The 24080-nt window shown below is 43.3% G+C and overlaps 2 protein-coding genes across 4 annotated transcripts in view; both read left to right on the forward strand.

The window, feature by feature from the left end:
• Positions 1-501: 501 nt before the first annotated feature.
• ptcd2 (pentatricopeptide repeat domain 2) lies at positions 502-7344 on the forward strand. 2 transcript variants are annotated; one of them, XM_062554149.1, is made up of 11 exons: positions 502-563; positions 1142-1273; positions 1720-1812; positions 2093-2222; positions 2426-2543; positions 2979-3057; positions 3488-3579; positions 4756-4869; positions 5571-5645; positions 5828-5941; positions 6480-7344. In XM_062554149.1, exons 2-11 carry the CDS (start codon positions 1165-1167, stop codon positions 6705-6707), a joined length of 1152 nt encoding a protein of 383 aa, XP_062410133.1. In that variant the 5' UTR covers positions 502-563; positions 1142-1164; the 3' UTR covers positions 6708-7344. The 2 variants fall into 2 exon arrangements, with proteins under 2 accessions (XP_062410133.1, XP_062410132.1); XM_062554148.1 differs by having other exon boundaries at positions 525-563; positions 1114-1273.
• Positions 7345-12536: 5192 nt separating this feature from the next.
• The window catches only part of tnpo1 (transportin 1), a 30323-nt gene continuing 18779 nt past the window's right edge, over positions 12537-24080 (forward strand). For both annotated transcript variants that reach the window (XM_062554461.1, XM_062554462.1), the window contains exons 1-5: positions 12537-12654; positions 12784-12917; positions 14260-14335; positions 15230-15379; positions 18283-18389. In XM_062554461.1, the coding sequence (XP_062410445.1) occupies positions 12813-12917; positions 14260-14335; positions 15230-15379; positions 18283-18389 (438 nt within the window). In that variant the 5' untranslated portion in view covers positions 12537-12654; positions 12784-12812. The remainder of the gene's footprint in view (positions 12655-12783; positions 12918-14259; positions 14336-15229; positions 15380-18282; positions 18390-24080) is intronic.

Below are 24080 nucleotides of genomic sequence, written 5' to 3' on the forward strand. Positions count from 1 at the left end.
ACACACACACACAAGTGGGCAGGACAGGTAGCTCATTTTGATTTCAGAACTTATCACACCATTTTATGTCCATGCAAAGATGTTCAGAGATGCCAACCTGACCAGATGCCCAGGAAGGGCAATATAAACCCAGTTTCTCTGAACTACAATATTCAAAATGTTTCACCAAAAAAAAAAAAAAAAAAACTATGTTCCTTCAGTTTTTCCTCCAGATGTATCCTCTTTTGATCATCTCACGCATGCAACTTTCATAATGAGACACATTAGCCCATACAGAAATAGATATATTGAAATGTATATATTGAAAAAATATTGATATATATTTTTAAGTGTCAAAAATATTTTTTTTGGACTTATTTCGAAATTTCGAAAATATATTGTGCAAATATATTTCAAATACATATTTTTTGAGGTGCTGGTGGGATTGACGTTTATTTCTAAGGCAGTCTACGGGAAATGTGGGTACAATACTACCCTCTACTGTTCATAGACAGACCCTGCACAGGTTTACGCATTAAGAAATTGTCTGCGTAGGCTGTGTGGAACGCACAGTGTTCTCACTGGTAAGCTGCTCTATGATTATTCTGTTTTTACTTGAAATTGTTTCATGAACATACAGCTATAGGCTACATTAAGTGTACATTGTCTGCTGCATAGACTTGGGTAGGCTTGAACTTGCGTACAGCTGCTGTAATAGCCTAACCAATGTTTGACGAAATGAATGTCACAGTAAGATGCAAAACTGAACGAAGTTTGCATGTCATACAGTTCGGCACAATGTAAAGGCGTGGTGGGAGTAAACATATCGGTCCGCTCTCTCAACACGTCGGTATTTGAATGAAGTTGTACTTGGTGAATTGGTGCTACTTGCTAAGTTGCTATCACCGGTCAATCGTAGGAGCTGACATATTGGGAAATACCAAACTGCTGTGCTACGTGGGGGGAGGCAAGGGGAATGCACATCAGGGTATTCGCCCCATGTGGCTGTGTTGCTCATGTAATGTCACTGCTTAGCCTACGTTTCAAATACACACGTGGACACATTTGCTGTTATACTAGCTTGATACCACACAAACATGGAAGTAAAATTAATATAAAGATAATGTTTCACAGGTCTTACCCCCATGTTGTAATTTTATAGTATATTCTGCGGACATCAACAACATGGCGCTGCGCGGACTAAACATCTGCGTCCGATTCATCCGTAATTGTCCAAGAATAGGAATACTTCAGAGTTCCCCCCAGATCGGCTGTTTGGGATGTCAAATAGGAGGTAAGTGGTGTATATATTTCTGTACATCTACTCTTTGTTTTTAAAGTCTTCATGCAGGTTCACATGCGCGACAGTCAGTCCCAGGTTCAATGTCAGACTGAGACCAATCCACGTTACCAAACCCCAGAGAGAGAGCTCAAGCCCATCAAATCTGTGGTTAGGCTACGTACGTGCGTTTATTATTGTGGAAACCATGTAACCTACATTATATGAGCCATTTGTTGGCCCTATTTCTGCGGCAGATGATGATGGCCTACCTGGAGGATGCCTCTTTACTCAAAAAGTCACAAAATAATCATTATGAAATTATTGACATTTTCCAAAAGCTTTCTCTCAACCTACTGTCTAAATTAAGTTACATCTTGGAGTCCTCTTCTGTATATACTGTCTAGTCTAGGATGTATCTGCTGTCTTATTATTGTCACTTATTGTATTTATTTTTGTAGCAAAACGGCATCTCTTGTCTAATGATGTTGTGAAGCTGCAAGAGTTTCAACAGAAGAAACTTGCCATGGCTCACCGGGTTACAGGAGCAAAAAGTATGTCCCGATCGTTGACTTGGCGCTTCTGTCATTTAACATTAAGCATTTATGGTACTGTATGTCTTCAGTTGCATCATGACTAAGACTGAGTGCGTTTACATGGCCATTAATATTCCGAAAATGACCTTATTCTGGTTAAGGCAATCGGAAAATGATGTTTACATGGGAGTATCTTATTCTGAATATGGTCTTAACCAGGTTAATATCGGAATATTAATGTCCATGTAAACGCACTCACTGTCAGATCACAGTAATGGGACTTGTGCTTGTGTTTCAGGTGACTACTTTGAGAGTGTGAATCAGAAACTACAGAAGAACGAGCTGATTCTGACGGACGAACTGAAGCTGCTGCTGCACTTATGCCAGTCGGCCGATGACATGGCCATAGCCAAGAGCGCAATACACAGGTGAAGGGGAAAGAACACAAGGCTACACTTTTCACAAGTTTATTCATTTGCTGTTTGAAACGTTTTGTGTGACAAACAAAAAGGAAGACAATATATGTATGATAAAACGACGAATGAAAAAAAACCCCTTTACTTTATAAATTTATATTTATGTAACATGAGCAGGTGTGTGTGTGTGTGTGTGTGTGTGTGCGCGCTTACAGGTTTCATGAGGAGAATAGAAACGTGTCAATTAAGGACTTTAGATTTGGTCCCCTGTTCATGAGGCTCTGCTATGAACTCGGACTGGAGGACATGGCAGCGATGACTGTAACTGATGAGGTAAAAATGGCAAATTGGCTATGGCTATGGTTATTTTGTTGTTGTTGTTTTTTGTTTCCTGTTTTTTGTATGAACCCCCCGTGAAACAAATATGAAACACGTCATCATGTTATTGTAATTAAGACTGAGAATATTTCAAAACAAAAAAGCTGTAATTAAAAAAAAAACAAAGAAGTCCCCCGAAGAGGGGGAGTGGTGGTGGTATTAGAGAGAGAGAGAGAGAGAGAGAGAGAAGCATTATCATGTCCAGTTCTGATCTCCTGTTCTCACTGTTGTTTCCTATTAATGCCAGTTGGGGGAGCTGTTTGTTAAAATCTGCTGATGTGGACCATTTGCCATTTGTACTGATTCCATCTCACCAGCTGTCCTGGCTCCTAGTGCTCCACTGATCAGCTAAAAAATGTCTTCACATTTTGTCTTTGTCTTTTCCTTCAGACACTCAAAGGATTCTTCTCAGAAGCCACATCATTCAACATTGCCATAGACATGCTTTTTATGAAAGAATGCTATGAAAGTAAGGACTTCATTGTGTTTTTCCATAACCACACATACTGCTATATTAGGTGTTCCCCACCAATAAAACCACTATGTTGACTGGCTGTGAATAACTTCTCAATGAGACGTGGTCTGGCAACCAACCGCTAATTTTATCTTATTTGAAAAAATGCCCAGATCCATTCATTGGGCGCCACAGATGTCTATGAAATGCATCTGTGCATAGCTCATCATCATCTTGGTTTCCTCCTTGTTCTGTGATTGGTCCCCTATCTGAGGCAAAAATTTGGGCGGTAGTTTCCAGGCTGCCTTAGCAGCGTGAATCAAATCATGTGCATGGCAGCATGGGGACACCCAGGCTACTACATGTCTGTAAATGAACTTAAATGAATTGAATTGAACTGAACTTGAATACATGAAGACTAAGAGAATCTCTCCTCTAACTGTAGGTGCCTTAGAGGTTGTGGCAGTGATGAATAACCAGGGTGTGACCTTCAATAGAGACACCTACACGTTAGCCTCTGCCACCTGTTACAAGCTGGTAAGCATAAATCCTCCGCTTGCTCGAAAAAGAGCCGTCTATAGCAGGATCACACTTTTTCATCTTTTTCATCAGATCCTTCATTACTGACAAGATAGAGAAACATAATGCATCTCTATGGAAGCAAAATTCCAGCAGTTCCTGTCTGCTTAACTCATTGGCTGCCAGCGATTTTCAGTGCAGAGTGCTCCATACTGCCAGACGTTTTACAGCATTTTGACTGTTTTTCCAAGATCCACCGAACGGTGAGCTTTATGACTATGTAAACATCGAAGGTACCAAATGAAAGAGTAGACTCTCTTCTTTCACCAGGAAAAAACGGTTTGTTTCTATCGTTTTCCGTTCTTTAGCAATCGCCAGTAGAACATGGGTTAGTTAAGCTAAAAACACCTGTTTTTGACCAAAAAGTGGAGAAAACGATCTTTTTGTGAAAATCAACTTTTTAACGTTAGCGTTTCAGTAGTATGTCAACCACGATTGCACTGTTATCTCGTCAGTCTCGTCAAGGTTGCTAGGGACTCTGATGGTCGCTATAGACTCTGAACAGGACGGTAGACTTAGCAAGCTAGCACTAGCAAAGTTGTTGTTAGTCTATATAGCAATATCCAATGTAAATGGATCATACCGTTCACGTGTTTTCCATCCTTGATGTAAGAAGTAAGCATATTTATTCCCTGAATCGCGTGCAAACTAGATCCACTGTGGTCGATCTTCAGTGTTAGCTTGTTGCATGCTGGTTGCATGTGTCTGTATGTGCACTTTGCAGGCAGATACTAATCATCCAAATGGCACTGCTGCCATCTAGCGGTTCGGATCGCTAGTACAGTCTGTTTACAAGCCTGAAACTCTGCCAGATCGTTCTCAAGCTCACCCAGGAGCCCTCCCTATTGAAAAAGGCAATTGACGTCTATAGACGTCAATGGCAGTGAACGTATGTGTCTAAATTGACGTTTAAAGACGTCAATGGCAGTGAATGAGTTAAAGAGGCGTGTCACAGAGACGTCATACATTAGTGGGATATCGATCTCTGTCAGATGGGCAAGCAGTTCAGTGATGCAGTAAATCTTAGCATCTCCATTTTTGCCTGTATTCCATCCTGACTCCTCACTTTTGCAGAGTTGAACTTTGGCCTCTGGCTTGTCTTTCCTGTTTTGACTTCCTGTTTGTTGTTTACAGAATACTCCAAAGTCTTACAGAGTCTGCAAGTCCCTGCTGGAGGAGGGACAGGCCAAAGGTCTCTTGATAGGCAGGCACAGCTACTGTTTTGCTGCTGCTCTTGCCATCAAACAGGTGAGGGTGGTTCTCCGACAGCAGAGAGAAATAAAAACCTCTAGCTTTGGAACAAGCAGATACTGTATGTCAAGGATTCATTAACAATGAAAGGAGGATAAAGGCACGCACACTGTTCCCAGACTCCCAGGCAAGTAAGTTAAACTTTTGCTAAAATGATTTTGCGAAAATAAAGCTGCCTATAGGAGCTTTTACAACAGTGTGCAGGCCTCTATACTCCTTTCACTTCAGACCTGGCACCTGGTAGAATCTTTTTTTGATGTGCGTACTTCCTTTTGGAACCCTTCCTTTTGGAAAAGGATTCATTAACGGTCATTTAGCATTTGGGGGTAAACCACAAAGTAGTAGAAAGTAGAAAGTAGATTATAAGGCCCGAAGTGTGTTCAGATTTAACAGAGGTGAGCGTTCCAGGCAAACATATTTTTCTTTAAAGTTTTACATTGAATGCTCATGTGAAAAAAAAAAAAAAGTGAGTTCTTCACTTTAAATTGAAGACAAGTAGGCAGACAAGTAGGCAAACAACAAGGCAGATGGCACAAACTTTTGCCTCGAATTTGAATGTACCCAACATTTAGACTCAACATAGCACTTCTTATTCTCATTTCTTCGTCTACCCCTCTTGTCTTTGGACAGAGTTTATAATTCTTGTTGTCACAATTCATGTGTGTAATTACAGCCATTCCTTCTCTTTCTTGTTTCAGAATGACATGGAAACAGCCAAGACATTATACACTAAAATCTTGTACACAGAAAGCAAACTATGCATGAATCTAAACGTGAGTTTGTTTGTGTGTGTGTGTGTGTGTGTGCGTGTCTGTGTGTCTTTGTGTGCCAGTGTGCATGTATGTATGTACTGTATATGCTGAGGATGTGTGTATACTGTATATTCAAATGAGTGTTTCCTTTTGAATTATCACTGTTATGACCTCAGCCATGTTTTTTTTTTTGTCTGTGCTAGGTGTGGATCTTGGCAATGATTGGATCCATAAAAGACGCCCTTGCTATACTTAATAAATCCATCCTCCCCAAAAGGCCGGCCTTCGTCAAGAGGCCTGAATTTAGCCAGGAAGTGGTAAGAGTAGAAAAAGCCTCAACTAGAGCTTACCACTACATTTATGGGAAGTCAGTGTTTTCTTTAAATCAAGAATCTTCTCCAAACAAAAGATTTGTTTTAGCCTCAAAAAGCAGCTTCCCACATTGATGCAGTTCTCCAGTGCTGAAGTGTGTGCAGGTGTTCTAAGTCAACACTGTAAACACAGCATGACAAACGGAACACTTATGGGTTGCCGAACGCCACCCCTTTCCTGTTTTTGTACCTACTGTATACAGATAGACTTGACACACTTCCCCAAAAGGCTCAACCAACACTCCCAATTTATACCCCCAGCTAGCAAATATAATTAGGTCGCAATACCGTTTTTGCAACAATCAAATTTGTGCAAATTGCGTCCATCAACATTAAGTGTTACAGTTTTCTACTGTAATGTATACTACGTGTATAAATATATATAATGGTGCTTTAGTACCTGTTGTATTTCTCAACGCTACCTCTTCTCTCCCCTGTCTGTCCTGGTTTGTGGTGGCTGACCTGCAATTCCACATGTGTCCAGCTGGTGATGCTGCAGAGGCAGAGTGCAAATGGGAAGTGGGCGAAGCAGGTGGAGGTGGCGGTGGCGCGGTTGCAGGCGTCCGGGCAGGTGACGCAGCAGAGTCTGGACGACATGCTGTGCCAGACGCCCAAGGGGAAGAGGAGGACGATGCCCGTGCTGGTGGAGGAGAGAAAGACCGGTGGTGGCAGGATATACAGGCGACTACGCTCCACACTGCTGTCCGAGTAGCGCGCGCACACACATACACACACACACACACACACTTGGAAACGGACCAGCCAGAGACATCGGCAGAAAATAATCTCTTGAAAGCCGTCAAGACGTCCTCCAACACCGGTGTTAATTCAGCAAGACTGCTTTGAACATTGTCTCCTGCAATGAGTAGGAGTTACCACTTTAATTCTGTTGCGGTTCTGGAGTGACAGACTTTTTAGAATCGGCGCTTCCCCACTCAGTCTGTGACGGACTGTCTGTGACCCCAGTCAAGTTAATGTCCGTCTTTGTTACTGGGCAATGCCCAGATGCAGAACTCTGGACTCTGTGTCGAGCTTCACCACCACCACCTCTCCTGTCCATAGGAATACAGCGTTGTGCCATCAATGCGGCCCTCTCTTTTAAAATGCCTGATCTGGTGGCTAGCTAGGAGAGCCAATGGAAACCTTTCCTCCAGTGTTCATTGAGCATCACTCACACACTTGGATATGGATGCATGGAATGGGTGCATCTGTAAAGGAAAGCTGCAATATAGAAAATATAGGCGTCCTTGTCCCTCACAGCCAGCAGAGGGCGCAACAGTCTCTGTATGAAATTGGTTTCATGTTTGTGAGGGGGCAGAACTGCACTGGAATGTAATTAAGAGCTTATAAACATTCTTAAGACTAGGATTATTAATTAATGTGCAATTAAAGGAGGTCTTGGTGATGTCCCACCAGATGGCGATTCGTGACTCATGTCCGTCTATGTTTTCATGTGTAAACAATTGTTGTTTTCATTGTTGGATCATTTATATCTATTTTACATTGTTAGATTGCAGATATTGTTCAGTTAATTAACTGGTTCACCATTTGGAAGGGAAAATATATGACTAAGGCAAGATAAGCAAGGCTTCAGTTCAGTGAAGAGACAGATAATCACTATAGGAGATGCTGAGGTCAGCGACTACATCTTCAGTTTAAATATTAACTTTGCTCATCAACTGATGGCTGAACTGTACCAGGAAATTCAGAGGGTTATTCTCTTCCGTGTGTGTGTGTGTGTGTGTGTGTGTGTGTGTGTGTGTGTGTGTGTGTGTGTGTGTGTGTGTGTGTGTGTGTGTGTGTGTGTGTGTGTGTGTGTGTGTGTGTGTGTGTTGAATATGTCTGTGATCCACAGTCTGGTGTTGCCACTGAGAAAGCTTCATCACAAGCTGTGGACAGATGATGCTGTAATTATCTCTATTTAACTCTGCTCCACAGGAAGTCACACTGTGACAAACGGCTGTGTAATTAGCCTCAACCTTTTGCATAGGCCTACAATGCAACACATGTAATATCAAAGTGTAATAGCAGCACATTCATGCTGTTACCTCTGTGAGTACAATGGTTATTTTGGCAGATGATCAAAGAGCTGGCTACAGGTGAGTTGATCATCTGCAGTTAACCTTTAAAGGTGTCCCGTCACACCGGTGTGACCGCAATGTTGGAAAATTAACGTTCTAAAGAATATCTGGGTTCACTGAATTCAACATAGAATCTTAGAACCTTGAGTTGTTGCGGAATGGAATCTTATGTTAGAATGTTCAAAAACCCACACATGGCCAGTATCAGAGCTCTTCTGTTTACTCTAGTAGAGAGGCATGTGCCCACAGCTTCCTGTGAACGATGAGAGCTGACCCCTTACTTCATTAAAGGGTATAAGGCCGTCTGGCTTTCCAGAAGTGCTGAAGTACTAACCACACACAAACACATACTCACACACTAACACACTCCTGCAGAAGATTTGTAAGGAAATGCCTGAGGTGCAGTGACTGTCCCTGGGGCAGTTTTATGGCTGATGTTGGCCCACTATCTCTGACCAGGACCGCCTTCTCGTAAATCCGGAGATTTTATGGATGTGTGTGTGTGTATGTGTTAGGGGTGGGAGTTGCATTTATTGATACTCTCACGATAGGCCTACTCTGTCCACAGCAAAATATTCATTTATAACACCACATTTGTTTAATGAAGAAGAAGAGGAGGAGAAATGCTAGAATTTTGTGTTAATTCAACAGTGTAGCCTACAAGGTGCTAGTGTTTTAGCTCACTGACACAGAGAGAGAGTCTCTCTATCTGTAATCTGGTGCAGATGCCTCCCGTGGAGTTTATTACTCCCATAAAACCAGAGTTTATTTAGAGCTTATTTGCCCTGTGTGTACAAGAGAGAAAACTGTGAGTGTGACTGATAACCAAGCTGGTTGTCTTTCAATGTACAGTAGCCTAGAATTAGATCCAAGAAGCCCTTTTTTTCAATAGCCTAACTTCATTATTAATAGGCTGCATTAGTTCAGCTACTTGAGGCTGTGAGGGCGCCCAGGGGGCCTCAATCCTCACTTTTTCTTCTTTCCCTACGGTCCGCCAGACGTCTGTCCGGTGTGTTTTCCTGCTTCCGCTGCGGAACGGTGGAGCTGAGCGATGGAGTCTCGGAATGTTCACGAGCTTTGATCTGTCAGCCGCGTGGGTTCTGCCGAATGCGGCACGCGGGGCAGCTGCTGCATTCCACGCGCTCCTGACCAACCATTCGGTAAAATCCTGTCAGTGGGCGCGGTGTGGCCACACAAAATCCGCGTCACTGCAAGTTCCTTTATTTATTGGACTCGTTCATTTGAAAGACAATATGACAGCACGTGGCGCGAATGGAATTGGCATGGCACAGACTAGTAAATGTAAGCTTAGTTAACCAAAAACTATTTTTATTTATCAAAACATAGCAGCACCCTATATGACTGCGGTGCTATTAGGCTATAGATATACTCAATTGCTGATTATGCTGAAAATGGGCTAAATTAGCTCAGAGATTCATCTGGGCGTCGTCCATTATTGCGCAGGCTATCATGAGAACGATCATGTGGGTGAGATGTGCCCCCGGGATCAATGTCACTCGTGCCTTTTGACGTCAGTCAGAAAACGTGGTGGTGATGTGAAAATAAGTTCATTACTTTGTGGAAAAACTGCGCAGGGAGCTGAACATTTTGGAAACACGGGAAATGTATCGGGGCATCAGCTTTTGTCTTTAGCCTACTTAAATCCAAAGATCACACACACACACACACACACACACACACACACACACACACACACACACACACACACACACACACACACACACACACACACACAGAGAGAGAGAGAGAGAGAGAGAGAGAGAGAGAGAGAGAGAGAGAGAGAGAGACGCATGCACCTATCAAGTCCAGACAAATGCTCCTGAAATATGTGTTAGAAACACCATACCACCCTGTTCAAGATGATCATAATTAGCCTATAATAATTACTGTGAAAAATTGTGGTGTTTAGCCTAATATGATACATATATCCATGTACCTGAATAAAATGAAATAGTCACTATAGGCTGTAACAAGCTAATTCCGTTTCAGGAATTAAGGCTTTCTTGTGCAATCCACTAACAAACTAAATTAAACACTTATTTGCTGAACAGCTATATTTGCATGATGTCAGGTAAAAACCTAAGCAGGTAAAATATTTATGTCATCCTGAGCTTAAGTAGCCTATGTTAGAGTCAAGTCAAACTTAGTTATAGGGCATTCGGGACTCACTCAGGACATTAGACCTAATGCCTACATCTCACTTTTATTGATCTACTTAGTGGTTTAAGAGCTTGGATGGTAAGTCACTAGTGGAACATGTTCTCGTGATGTGCATTTGAAGGATCTGGTGAGTAACTGGTCAGTTAAACAGGCCAATGAAATGGGTAATCAAACATGTAGACTATATTTTGCCTCATAATACAGGAGAGAGAGAGAGAGAGAGAGAGAGAGAGAGAGAGAGAGAGAGAGAGAGAGAGAGAGAGAGAGAGAGAGAGAGATGGCAATGTGCTGCACATGGGGATTTCAATGAACATAAATAAGACATAAATAAGTGAGGAAGCTAAATTCATTTTTTTTTTCACCACACTTGGAAAATGAAATAAAATCTAGACACATCCCTGACTGTCATTAATAGAAAAGGCAAGGAGTTCATCTCTAAGGCCTACTGTAAGCCTGCATGTTCTTAGTGGTAGGATGACAGGGAACTCATTAGGTCGGTTCACTACTGCTCAGCTCTTGAGTCTAGTGTAGTTGATTATGCAATTACTGACTTGGACCCCTCCTCCATAAGTGCATTCTCTGTAAGACCACAGTTACCACTTTCAGACCACTGCCAGTGCCAGCTAAATGTATTTCTGAGAAATACAAAAGACAGGAAATAAAAATTATAGACACTAAAAAACTTCTTAAACTCAATCTGTATAAATGGACATTTATGTCTCAATTCATCAATGCAGCTAACTCAGCTGAAATTACTAATCCTATTAATAATTATTTAGTAATGAGATTCAGACAAAATCATGCAGAAGTAAATAGGCCTATAGCAATAACTGAGCTGTATCACAGGATTGCCCTCGAAGCAAATCTCTTGAGAGGTATTCCTAAACCCAAAAACAAAATCCTCAAAGGAAAATGGTTTGACCATGTGTGTGAACTAACGAGGAAAAACCTCAAAACATCGCCAAACACAAAAAAAACAAACACAATATAATGAAACCCTAAGAAATTGAAACCTCCTTAAGCCAGAATCGGGGGAAATGGGAGAAACTAAACCCAAAACAAAACCAAGAAAACCTCTGAAAAATGGAGAAATACAGAAGAACTTCAAAAAACATCAAATAACCTTACAACTGGTGAAAAAGACATTGCACAAACGTTCCACTGCCGACAATCCTAAGACAAAAACCTATTTGACTATGAAATAACACATAAGGAATTAAGATGCTCTTCATAAACTAAACCCCCAAAAAAGCATGTGGACCTGACAGCATTAGAACATTATGCACACAGCACCCTATTAAGCCAAAAAATACCCTTTTAAAGCTGTTCAACTTCTTTCTTCAAGTTGACTGTTTTCCTGAGGTCTGGAACAGCGGGCTTATATTCCCTATCAAGAGTGGAAATAAATTCGACCATTTACCAATTACACATCCTTAACAAACAATTATTCAAGTAAGCAAAAGTACATCTTGTTTTGTGTATTTTAGGACAAGCTCCCCTAAAGAGCTTGACAAATTGACCCACCTGCTAGGAGAAGGACTGACTGCTCCACCGGCTGAACGTTGCAGCCTGGCACATGCAGGCTAGGGACAGTGAGATGATATCTTGCCAGAATGTCGACCTAATGTCTGTACTTAATATATTGTAATGTGTGGACTGTGTGTGTGTGTGTGTGTGTGTGTGTGTGTGTGTGTGTGTGTGTGTGTGTGTGTGTGTGTGCGTGTGCGTGTGTGTGCGTGTGTGCATGCGTGCGTGTGTGTGCGAGAGAGACAGAGAAAGTGAGTGAATTCACACCGTTTTTCATGTTACATATTATTGTTACTGTTTCCTTATTTTCATGTTATTATGTTACTGTAAAATCGTTATGCTGTTTTGTTTTGTGCATTGGCAACATTACCGACAGTCATGCTAATAAAGCTGAATTGAATAGAGAGAGAGGACCAGACAGGATTCTTAGGATGTAATTTGGGCTTTGTGTCTAAATAAACTGTGCAGACACTGTGACAATGGAGTCAAGTAAATTGCCTTAGCCTACTCCGACACATTCATGATTTATGATTGGCCTGGTGGACCATAGAATATAGGTAATGCTTTCTCTGGCTTGTTGTATTTTTGATTAAGGTCTTTGACTAAGGTCCAGCTCGAAAACGAGGTTGAGGTGGTGAAAAAAATAGCCTACCCTATCTATTGTTGTGATTGCGTTTCAGTTGTCACATCGGGATTTGATAGGACTGCCTTAAAGGGCGTGCTTTAGGACCCTGATGCGCCTCTGTGGGGATATGACCAAATGCGCCATGACTCCCTATGTGAAGCTCTTATTGCAAAACGGAATGTTCCTGTCAGGCCCATGTCTGTGAATCTCAGACTTTAATATTTTAGTAGGAAGAACCTTTCAAGGTAAGTTCAACAGCAGTGTTGTTAAAGAGACATTTTGCAGTCCTTGCACGCTTGCTGTTCGTCTGTTTTCTTAAAAGCGGGACGTGGGCTTAAATCGAGAACGTGTCTGTCTGTCTGTTGCCACTGCAGCAACCCAGAGAGAGAGAGAGCTAGCTAAGATGGAGTGCGCTTGGAAACCAGACGAGCAAGGACTTCAACAGATTCTTCAGCTTCTGAAGGAGTCCCAGTCTCCGGATACCACAACGCAAAGATCCGTCCAACAAGTATCCTTGGTGCTGAAGGCAGATTTGTGGCAAGCTGTGTGAGAGTGACAAACACAATAGAAGTGTGAATGGTACGCTGCCTGAGCTAGCCTCTGGGCTAACACAGCTGATCAAGCTGCCCGTAGACTCAAGTGAAGTGCAGGGGGGCATGGATTTATGCTATTTTATCCCTTCATTTTCCCTGTCTAACATTCCAGTATCGTTCATCTGGTTGCGTTGGTATTGCTCAACAAAATGACATGGCTGTCCCTGTCGGCTAATAAGGAATGTGTGTCAATTGCTTGGTGGCAGGGCGAGTCGAGTTTTGATATACGCGACTCGGCTCTCGGTGTTTATGAACAACCGACGATGACACATCCAATTACCTTAACCTTTCGGTAAGGTACAGTATGCATCACAGGGGTGTTTTATTAGCATCTGAATTGTTGTTGGCTGATGGTCAACCATTTGCATTACGAGTTGGGTGTTTAGGCTAATTAATTGCCTGTATAACGTACTGAATTCCAAGCCCATGACAAAAGAAATGAAAGGCTGAGCGACGGATTTCTGCTGTTTTTGACTCCAGTATTAATAGTTAATTGATGACATTTCTTGGAATGGCATCTACATTTCTTACTTGTGTTGCATTGGAGGCGAAGTAATTGTTTCCTACCATAGTCTGCTGCTCCGCACAATAGAACGATAACGTTAGTGTAATTGTCATCCATGATCTATTGTTATAGCCCTAGTCTGTCGATTATGTCTGTAACAGTCAGAAAACATAACTTCCTCACACCCTTTTGTCTGTAAACGTCTCACTTGTGAGAAGGACATGTTTTGTTTTGAAGGACATCTCCCCATATGCTGCCATCATTTCCACCGATGAGAGGTTGTTCGCCTTGTGCGAACGTGACGGTCATTGATTGTTTATTCATGGGCTACCACAATAAACAACAACATCTTGATTTGAATCGATAAACGACCTGGCCAATACATAGTCTGTAACACAGGCCATGTGTAGGTTTACATCTTTGTCTTTTGTTTGCCGGGGATTATCCTAAGCCTTTGTTTATCATTTTAATCCAGTGCTGCGCCATGTCTGATGTTTCACGGACGACAGTAATGAGCGTGTCGCGGACATAAACCTGTCAACGTCGCTGATGACGGTGATATCACTGGGTTGCCTCTAATGACAGCTCCTTAGAAATAGGAATCATAGTAGCTGTCACATGAAAGAAATGTGCTACTGAATCCCTACCACCGACACCCCCTTCACACACCCAGTTTCTTGGTCCTCTCATATTTATATGTGCATGCTTAATGTCCTGTAGGTCTATAATCTTTCCTTGACAACACCCCACAGAAACTGGAGCAACTCAACCAGTATCCAGACTTCAACAACTACCTGATATTTGTCCTGACAAAGTTAAAATCGGAAGGTAAGATCAGCAACTATCCGAATTCTTCTGTCAGACATGCCGAAAGCCAATGCTGACACAGTGTCGGTGAGCATGCCGTAGGTTGTCAGTTTTCACAGAGCCTTGTACAGTACATGTTCTTGGCAGCATGTAGAGAGGATAAATCTCTGGAAGAATATGGGTCGCGCTAATTTTAAATCCCTGATAGTCGGGGTTGTCAAACTCTTGCCAGAGTGACAGACGGCTGAGCAGACTCTCGTGCTGCTGAAACGAGTACGTAGGATCGTGCCATGCTGCTGGTTGAGCAGCACCTCCCACGTGAACCCATGTTAGCTTCTGCACTCATTGATAATGAACGCTTCTAACGTTTCTAATTTGGAGAGCTATTGTGCCTCAGGGAACAGACAGAGCATGAGTAGTAAAGCAAGGCGCTCGGTAAAGGAGTCAGCTTATGTACTGTAGGTATGCATGTGGCGTGTGGTAACTGTTGATTTAGTTAAAAGCCGAAATTGGCAGTGGTGACGGATTGGCCAGCAGCCCTTGTTGACATCCTAATTGGGTCCTGGGTGCTTTGATGGGCCCATGAGGGATGCCGTTAGGGATTTTCTGCAGGGATCGCCGTCAACCTGAGGTCACAATATCAGTCACATCATGACCTTTGCCCTCAGAGTTGCAGGTGTGTGTGTGTGTGTGTGTGTGTGTGTGTGTGTGTGTGTGTGTGTGGGGGGGGGGGGGGTGAGATAGCATATGTCTGTAGTGTAGATATATAAACAGAGTTGAATGGATAAGTGCCAGAAGATTACTGTAGTTTCTCACTCACAAGACCGAACCATACTCTAGACTGGGCTCTATGTGCTGCTTTGGGTGGGCCATATTAAACCTGCTTTCTGTGTGCTGCCCTCTCCCTGCACCTAGATGAGCCCACTCGCTCCCTAAGTGGACTCATCCTCAAGAACAATGTGAAGGCCCACTACCAGAACTTCCCCAACGGCGTGTCTGAGTTCATCAAGAACGAGTGCCTGGAGAATATTGGAGATTCTTCGCCTCTGATCCGGGCCACTGTGGGTGAGTGCGCGCGCACACACACACACACACACAAACACACACAGAACATCAGAGACTCCTCACTTTTCATGTCAGAGGAACCTACCCAGGAATATACACACACACACACACACACACACTCTCTCTCTAAAATAGTATAAGCCTGTCGTGGTTCTGATTTATGTCAACAGGTCCCATTTCACATTAAGTGCCTTTACCGCAGCACACTGATGGGACATGTATAAGAGCATGCTGATCTGACCAGGGGGTAGGAGTGAGTGAAGACACAGGGGTATGACTGGAACTTCGTCAGAACAGAGTCATATTTGAGGCCGTATCAGGGCCATATCAGGGCCATATTGGTGCCATATCAGGGCCAGATGAAGGCATTCTAGAGTCAGTAGCTATGGATTTAGTGCCCAAGTCTGCCCTTTTCTTATTTAATTAAGAATTGGTAAGTCTAGCGGTCAGACATCAGGAAAAATGAGTGGTCAGAAATGAGGGGTCAGCTTTAGGTCAGGGCTAAATGTCATTCCAAATGCAGAGTCGCCAGAACAAATCTAATTTAGCCTGTTAAACGGTTTAAGCCAGTTTTTGGGTCTACACAAGTCCGCTGGATGTGAATGTGGATATGAATGTGCGGAGCTGATCTGTGCTGCTGTGTGACATTTTACATTTGGTCATTAGGTGACCGCTTTTATCCAAAGCGACTTTCAAAAACGGGAACAGTTAATACGTAGTGTGACCAGGACACGTTAGTATAGCAGCATGTACTGTAAATAAACATCCTTGTGTACTGTACTACTTGCATACTGTAGAACCGAGTGTGACTGCTCCAGCAGAGTGATGGTCAAGTGGTAGATTAACCTGTAAGGGCCCATGGAGACACAGGCATCACAAGCCCTTTGGGCTCTTGGGGGTTAAGCGTGGCCAGTTGTTGGTCAAGTTGCGCTGTGACCATGTGCATATTACCTTGAAAAGCCTTGGGGTTCTGACATTTTGCTTCTGTTTGGCCTCGAGTTCCTCCCTAAAGCCCTCGTTGCCGGCTTATCACGGTGTCAGGGCCAGAGGAGGAGATGAGATCGACAGGAGGCAAATTGGTAAAATCAATATGGCCGACAAGCGTCACACCCACTCTTTGAGTCAGGAGGAGCTGCTAGCTGTGGTCATTAACGGTCACTTGGCAAACAGACCCCTTGAGGACGCGCTGCTTCAGAAGCCTGGGGCAGTGCCTGCCCAGACTGTTTGGTGCCGAGCTGTCCGTAGGGGTGATATGACCGCTGCACAGCTATTATTCATTCACCCAGTTGTTCTTTGGTCAGGATATTTTTCATTATGTAGGCTATGGTTTTTGATAGGAGAAAAAGCAATCTTGCCATCATTCTCTGTTGCCATGGAGATTATAATTCTGATATTTCATAGGGCAGAGAGTCTCTGAAGAATCTTGTTTGTTTTTTTTTGTTTCACAGTGATCTACAAATCTCTCTGCATTTGCGATCATTCAAAGCTTGCATTGATTAGACAAACCTTCATTGTTTTTGCTTTTGTCTATTATATTTTCTACCATCATCGAAAACTAAATAGGACATTGCCTCCCATCTGAATGCAACGCCTTTTCAGTCGTTTCACGTACAAATCCTATTTGTGCACCAGTTGAAACAAGATGGGCTGAGATACATTTGTTGCTTTCATATGCTGTTCATACTTGCCAGGTTGCCAGGGGAATAAATATGCATTTTGGCCTGAATATTTAGTGTTCAATGCCACAAGGCGCTGTAAGAGAAAATAAATGACTTAAAATAATAATAATAAAAAATGTTTCACTGTGAAGGGGAATAAAGCCTAAGCCTTTCTCTCCTGATGTGTTCGTTCTCACTGTGCTAGAAGACTTCATTATGATCTGAGAGTTTGCATTGTGTAGCTAAATTGTGCTTGGATCATTTTCACTGTGCAGAAAGCTACAATATGATCTGGGTTTTCACTGCGGAGGAAAGACCATATTAGGATCTCTGAGTTAGCATTGTACAGGGAAATGGTTGCTGTGCAGAAACAATGCATTATTTTCAGTGTGCAGGGAAGACTGTGTTATGATCTAGGTGTTTTGAATGTGCAGGGAAGACTGTGTTATGATCTGAGTGTTTTGAATGCAGGCAAGACTGTGTTATGATCTGAGTGATTTGAATGCAGGCAAGACTGTGTTATGATCTGAGTGTTTTGAATGTGCTGAGAAGACTAGATTAGATTACATTAGATTCAACTTTGTTGTCCTTGAGCAGAGTTCAAGTACAAAGACAACGGAATGCAGATTATGTCTAACCAAAAGTACAAAAAAAAAGCAGAAACTGCAATGTGATATACAAAGTGTAGACAGGTGGTGTATAGACAGGACACGAAATATAGTGCAGTGTAGGCAGTCGTATACAGTTGGTTTACTGTAGATGGTTTAGAGTAATATAAATTATTTATAAATATGTGGAGTGTATTCGCAGTGACCTTATAAGAGCAGAATATATATGGTTATGTAATATCAACAATGTGTGAACAACATGTCCAGATATGTGCAATGTAGTAGCAGTAACATAGCAGTAGGGCAGCAGGGAGGACTGTGTTATGATCGGAGTGTTTTGAATGTGCAGTGAAGACTGCATTATGATCGGAGTGTTTTGACTGTGCAGGGAAGACTGCATTATGATCTGATTGGTCTGACTGTCTACAGAAGACTCCACTATGCTGAAAGACATGAGCACATGCACACACACACACACACATTCACACACATCCAGAGGGAGCTGGAGAAGTGCTCACACATTTAACATTCATCTCATAGTGTTTCTCTCTCTCTCCTCTCTCTCTCTCTCTCCCCTCTCTCTCTCTCTCTCTCTCTCTCTCTCTCTCTCTCTCTCTCTCTCTCTCTCTCTCTCTAGGTATCCTTATCACCACCATCGCTTCAAAGGGCGAACTGCAGAACTGGCCAGAGCTTCTGCCCAAACTATGTCAGCTTTTGGATTCAGAAGACTACAACACATGCGAGGTAAGACACACACACACACACACACACACACACACACACACACACACACACACACACGCACACACACACACACTTCTTGTAGGCAGTAATAAAAACTGTATATGGCGTGAGGGGAATCCTCAGCCTTTAGTTTGTTTAGGAAGGACTGTTTGTTTGCACAGGAAGGACTGTTTTACAAACGTCACAGTGAGCAGCTGGGCCAGACTGCGTTGTTTACTAAACTCAGCTGTGTGCTCTAAGCAGGGGGCCCGTGTGTGTGTGTGTGTGTGTGTGTGTGTGTGTGTGGTGTGTTCTATGGATGGCACAGATTAAAAAGTACATGCACACGGTTACATATTTGCAGGCAGGATTGTCTTTTGTAGATCTTGAGATATTCTTGTTGTCTCCCTGTGTTTAAAAAAAAAAAAAAAAAACACAACACAACACAATCCTCAGTTATTGTTTTGTGTGAAGATTTGAATGGCTGTGTGCTCCTGGTTTTAAAAAAGGTCTGCCTGCTGTATGCGTTTTTGGATGCAAGTGGTGATCTCCATCTGTGTAGTGGTGATCTCCATCTGTGTAAACTAATGGTCTTTTAGAGTGTGTGTGTGTTGTGTGTGGGTGTGTGTATGTTGTGTGTGAGTGTGGTGTCATTACACTGAGTTATGGCCACTGGCCTTGCTCACAGTGTGACACACGCGTAAATTAAACCTTCAAGTGTGTGTGTCCAAGAACATGTATGTGCTGGGTGATCAGAGTGGCACCTCAAGGGTTGCCTGTCTCTTTTTCGAGGTCACATGTTCATCAATTGTCCCTGTATCCTGATGATTTATTGGTCTGTCGCTCAAAGCCCATGACACTAGGAAGCGTCTCCTCCCACTGTAGACAGAACCTGCTGCGCTTGTTGGAAGTTGCTTCGGTCAAGCAGCGTCAGCCAAATGTAACGTAATGTAATATAATATTATATAAATGCTCTCCTAAAGACTCGTGTTATCCCGCAGTCGTTACCTGAAGGGATGCAGTTAGCTGCGTTACTGTATGTGAGTTGTGCGTTGTGTGAGTTGTGCGTTGTGGAGTGTGCTCTACTTGCGTTCCATGAGGATCGGAGATGTGTATTACTTCATGTGTGCGTGTTACCTGAGGTGCTTGTTACCTGAGGTGCGTGTTACCTGGGGTGTGTGTGTTACCTGAGATGTGTGTTACCGAGATGTGTGTTACCTGAGGTGTATTACCGAGATGTGTGTTAGCGAGATGTGTGTTACCCTAGGTGTGCCTTGCCTTATGCACAGCCCTGCACATTTCCCCTCTGTTAGCTTGACAGAGGTGCATTGTGGGTAACACTCCCCTGCAACAAGCTCCTAAAATAGAACGGACCCTCCCATGCTGCTTTGCAGTCGCCTCTGTGCTGGATGGTTTCCAGCAAACGTGTGTGTGTGTCACGCAGTATGATTGATGGAAGTGTACCATGGGGATGAAATATTTTCTATGTGGGAGAAACTGCAGATGTTGGCTTTGATCAAAAACTACTCGAAAAGATGGGCAAGACACGCCTGTGTGCACAAACAATTCCATGACACCTCCTCAGCACATGTATACAGACACACACAATATGGCAAAATGTACACACATACACACAGATGCCTGCTCATAGAGAAACGACACACTTATATATTTACCCAGATATTGCATAATTACACACACACACACACACACACACACACACACACACACACACACACACACACACACACACACACATGCACGCGCACACACAGTGAAAGAGTAATGCATACACACACAACACACATATAGACATACACTTTCTGAGGTAAATCATCAACTTCCCTCTGAAGTCATTCAGGAAGTATATTTAGCACGCAGACAGTATATATACAGACACACACACAAAAACACACACACACACACACACTCGCTGAGGTCTTCCTCTGAAGTTATTTAGGAGGTATATTTACCTCCGCCAATGAGCTTATGTTTTCATCGGGGTTTGATTGTTCATCCCTCTGTCTGTTTGTTTGTCTGTTGGCAAGATAACTCAAAAAGTTATGGATGAAATTTGATTAAATTTTCTGGAAACGTCTGAAATGACCCAAGGAAGGAACCATTGCATTCTGGGAGTGATCCAGATCTAGGAGGCGCTTGGCGGAGGTCTGCACTCTCAGAGTGCTTTTCTAGCTAGTGTTGTGTTATTAGGTTACAATCAGGAGTATACACACACACACACACACACACACACACACACACACACGCATGCATACACACGTTCACGCATATGCATGCTTGCACTCATGTGTTTGACTGACATTTGCTACCACAGTGTGTCTCTTTGTGGGCAGGCACGTGGTATGTATCTCATGGAGAACACACACACACACACACACACACACACACACACACACTGCAGAGGGAGGGATTTGGGTCAGCTGGAGCAACCTCAGAGTTGTGATTACAGAAATGTTGAGCAAAGGTTTATCCAACTCTTCAATTCTCAGAGGCTCTTATTCTCACTCAAGAAGACACAGACAGACAGAAAGACGCACACACACACACACACACACACACACACACACTTTGTCTCGTTTACACACTTGCTTGCCTAAGGGTCTTGATCTTTTCACTCTTGTCTCCTTCCCTCCTTGTCTGTCTGTCTGTCTGTCTGTCTGTCTTTGTTTAGTTGCGACCTGTTGAACGATGTAGTCGGACATCCAGTCTAACTGCTACATCAGAAAACAACACCCGTCAGTAATACATTTAATAAACACACTATGGCGCTTGGATACGTGGAAACGTATCAAATTCACAACAGACTCCGTAACTTGAACAAGAGGCTTGATGCAAGCAGAGCCCTGAGCAGTGCATCTGTCAGTCCATCAGTAAAGTTACATCAGAACGGGCAGATTAACCTCCTTTTGGGACTTACAAGTGCTGAGTAGATAATATCACCTTTCTACTGTAAGCTTGGACTTGCTCTGACTCCTAAGAAGCTTGCTGATTTTGGGGTGTGTGTGTGTGTGTGTGTGTTTGTGTTTGTGTGTGCTTGTGTGGCTTTGGCTTTGGGGTGTGTGTGTGTGTGTGTGTGTGTGTGTTTGTGTTTGTGTGTGCTTGTGTGGCTTTGGCTTTGCAGAATCAGTGTATAGAAGTGGAGCTTGGTGTGTGTGTGTGTGTGTGTGTGTGACTGCAGTGGAGCATGAGGTCAGCCTTGGGCCAGGGACCAGCAGCCTGGTCACTGCGGTTGCCCAGTAGGTCAGACTCTGCTCAGTGTTGTGGGGGTGTGTGTGTGGGGTTGCCCCTGGAGTAACCACTTTAGCTTGTACTCTGCTGACTAACGCTCATCCCTCTTCAGTGTGTGTCATGTGTCACAGCTTTTCAATTGTTACTGTATGCATGTTAGTATTTTTTTGTTTCATAAATTTGTTTATATTGACTGTATCGTCAACTGGAATAACTCCTCTGACTAACATTTTATGTCTTTTATATGTGTCTTTTTACATTGTATGCCTATTTAGTATCTTTACTGACTGCAGGATAAGGGAGGTGGTTTCTTTTGGAGTACTTCATGTAACATGTAGCTTAACCAGACGTAGATGGAATAGATGTGCATTTCTCAAAACCAGAATAAGGGCTTATCTAGGTTTTCTGAAATCAGGATATGATGTTTACATGTGCAAACACACAATCGGAAAACGTAAAAATACTCAATATCCATGTAAACGCCCTAGTTTCTTCATATGAATATTTATCATATTAATCTGTTTCAGTTCGCTGATTCACAAGCTACTGATACACTTGAATGAGAGCAGGGCCATCATCACCCTGTCATTTGTCAGTTAAACAAAGTTCCTGTGTCTGGAATCCTTATCTTGATTCAGATCATGAATTTGGAAGTAAATCAGTGCCAGTACTTTGTCTGCTATGTGTGTTGTGAGCTCAAATAACAGACGGGCCCGATCACAATATGCTCGATCAGGACAGGAGTGAGGTTGAAAAGAGGGGGCGAATGTGTCACATACAGTATATAGGGTAAAGAATGAGAATGTCCACTCTGTGTGAACTTTAATGAAACACTGCTGTAGTTGCAGAATGCCTTAAAAGTAGCAGGACCGAAATGTAAGCGCTCACGTTATGATGGGGAGCTAAATTTGGATGCGTAAATCACAACTTTTCACTACCGTGTACTCATGTAGCCAACTGTGTAAGACTCCAAGAGTGTAGAATGCTCTAGAAAGCACAAGCTTCACTGCCTGACTTTGTCAGCATAACATTTGACCTCAACCTTTCTGGGACATTCCTGTCCAAGAACATTTGCTTTCTCTTGTGGAAAGGTCTGTCTGGACATGCATTGTGTGTGTGTGTGTGTGTGTGTGTGCGCGCGCGCGTGTGTGTGTACTGTAGCATTCCAGTCATGTGGATGTCATCCATACAGTGGAGTGTTTTCTTGGCACCCACCCAAGCAGTTTAGTTGAGTGGTCTTGTGTGTGTGTGTGTGTGTGTGTGTGTGTGTGTGTGTGTGTGTGTGTGTCTCTATGCAGTTTAGTTGAGTGGCCTTTGTTGTGATTATTCCCTTCTGATGTGAAGCTGAAAACGGCACCATGCGACATGGAGTGTGACGAGGTTTAGACACTTTGCAGTTTGTTTGTGATATGTCTGTATCTGTGCGTACACACACGTACACACACGTACACACACACACACACACACGTACACACACGTACACACACGTACACACACATGTACACACACGTACACACACGTACACACACGTACACACACACACACACACACACAAACACACACACGTACATACACACTCACACTCACACTTACACTCTCTCTAGCATGCGTGCAGTGCACACACACATAGAAATATGCACGTGCATGCACACACACTCACACGCGCACACACACTTTTCACATAATTCACACAAACATCGTTGCCTGTATGTCAAATGACTGGACTATAAACACCAGCCAGGTGTTTGGAATAGTATGTGTGTGTGTGTGTGTGTGTGTGTGTGTACACGCACATGTGTGTCTACATATCTCCTACCCTGTGTTAAATTCTACACATTGACCGGTGGCTCCACCCGTGCGTCTATAAAAAGCCCTGTGCAGTGTGTGGCAGGTGCAGCGTCAGGCCTGCACATTTATAGAGCGCCGCTGATGCTTCTATTTAGGCTCGCGGCCACGACAACACTCCCCACGGCAGCGGTGGTGTGTGTGTGTGTGTGTGTGTGTGTGTGTGTGGCGTAGGGGGTGGTCAGGCCTTGACATGGCTGTGTGTTTATATGGACAGAGGTTACAGGGCAGTAAAGCAGTGATTGGAAGGGGAGAGGAGAGGAAGGGAGGGGGGGAGGGGGGGGCTGTGCTATTACCCACAGCAGTGATGTGGCCTCCCCTCCCCACTTCTGCTGGGGCTGTTGCCTTGAGGCTGTTGGCAGAGTGTAGTGATTAAGAATGCCTGGGTTTAATGGAGTGTGTCGGGGCGTGGCGGGAGTGTGTCGGGAGTGTGTTTAGGGGGTTGGGGTGGGAGTGTGTTGGAGTCCCTGGAGTGTGGAGAATTGGAGAGTTATCGCTAAAGAACCAAGGACGCTGTATCAATGATGCTATGACATGTTTTCATGTGTCGTTTTAATGTTCACGTCTACTCGTGTGACTGTTGCTAGGCACTGTTAACTTGTTCAAGGCGCTTGATGT

This window comes from Sardina pilchardus, chromosome 14, assembly GCF_963854185.1.
Source record: "Sardina pilchardus chromosome 14, fSarPil1.1, whole genome shotgun sequence".
NCBI lineage: Eukaryota > Metazoa > Chordata > Actinopteri > Clupeiformes > Clupeidae > Sardina > Sardina pilchardus.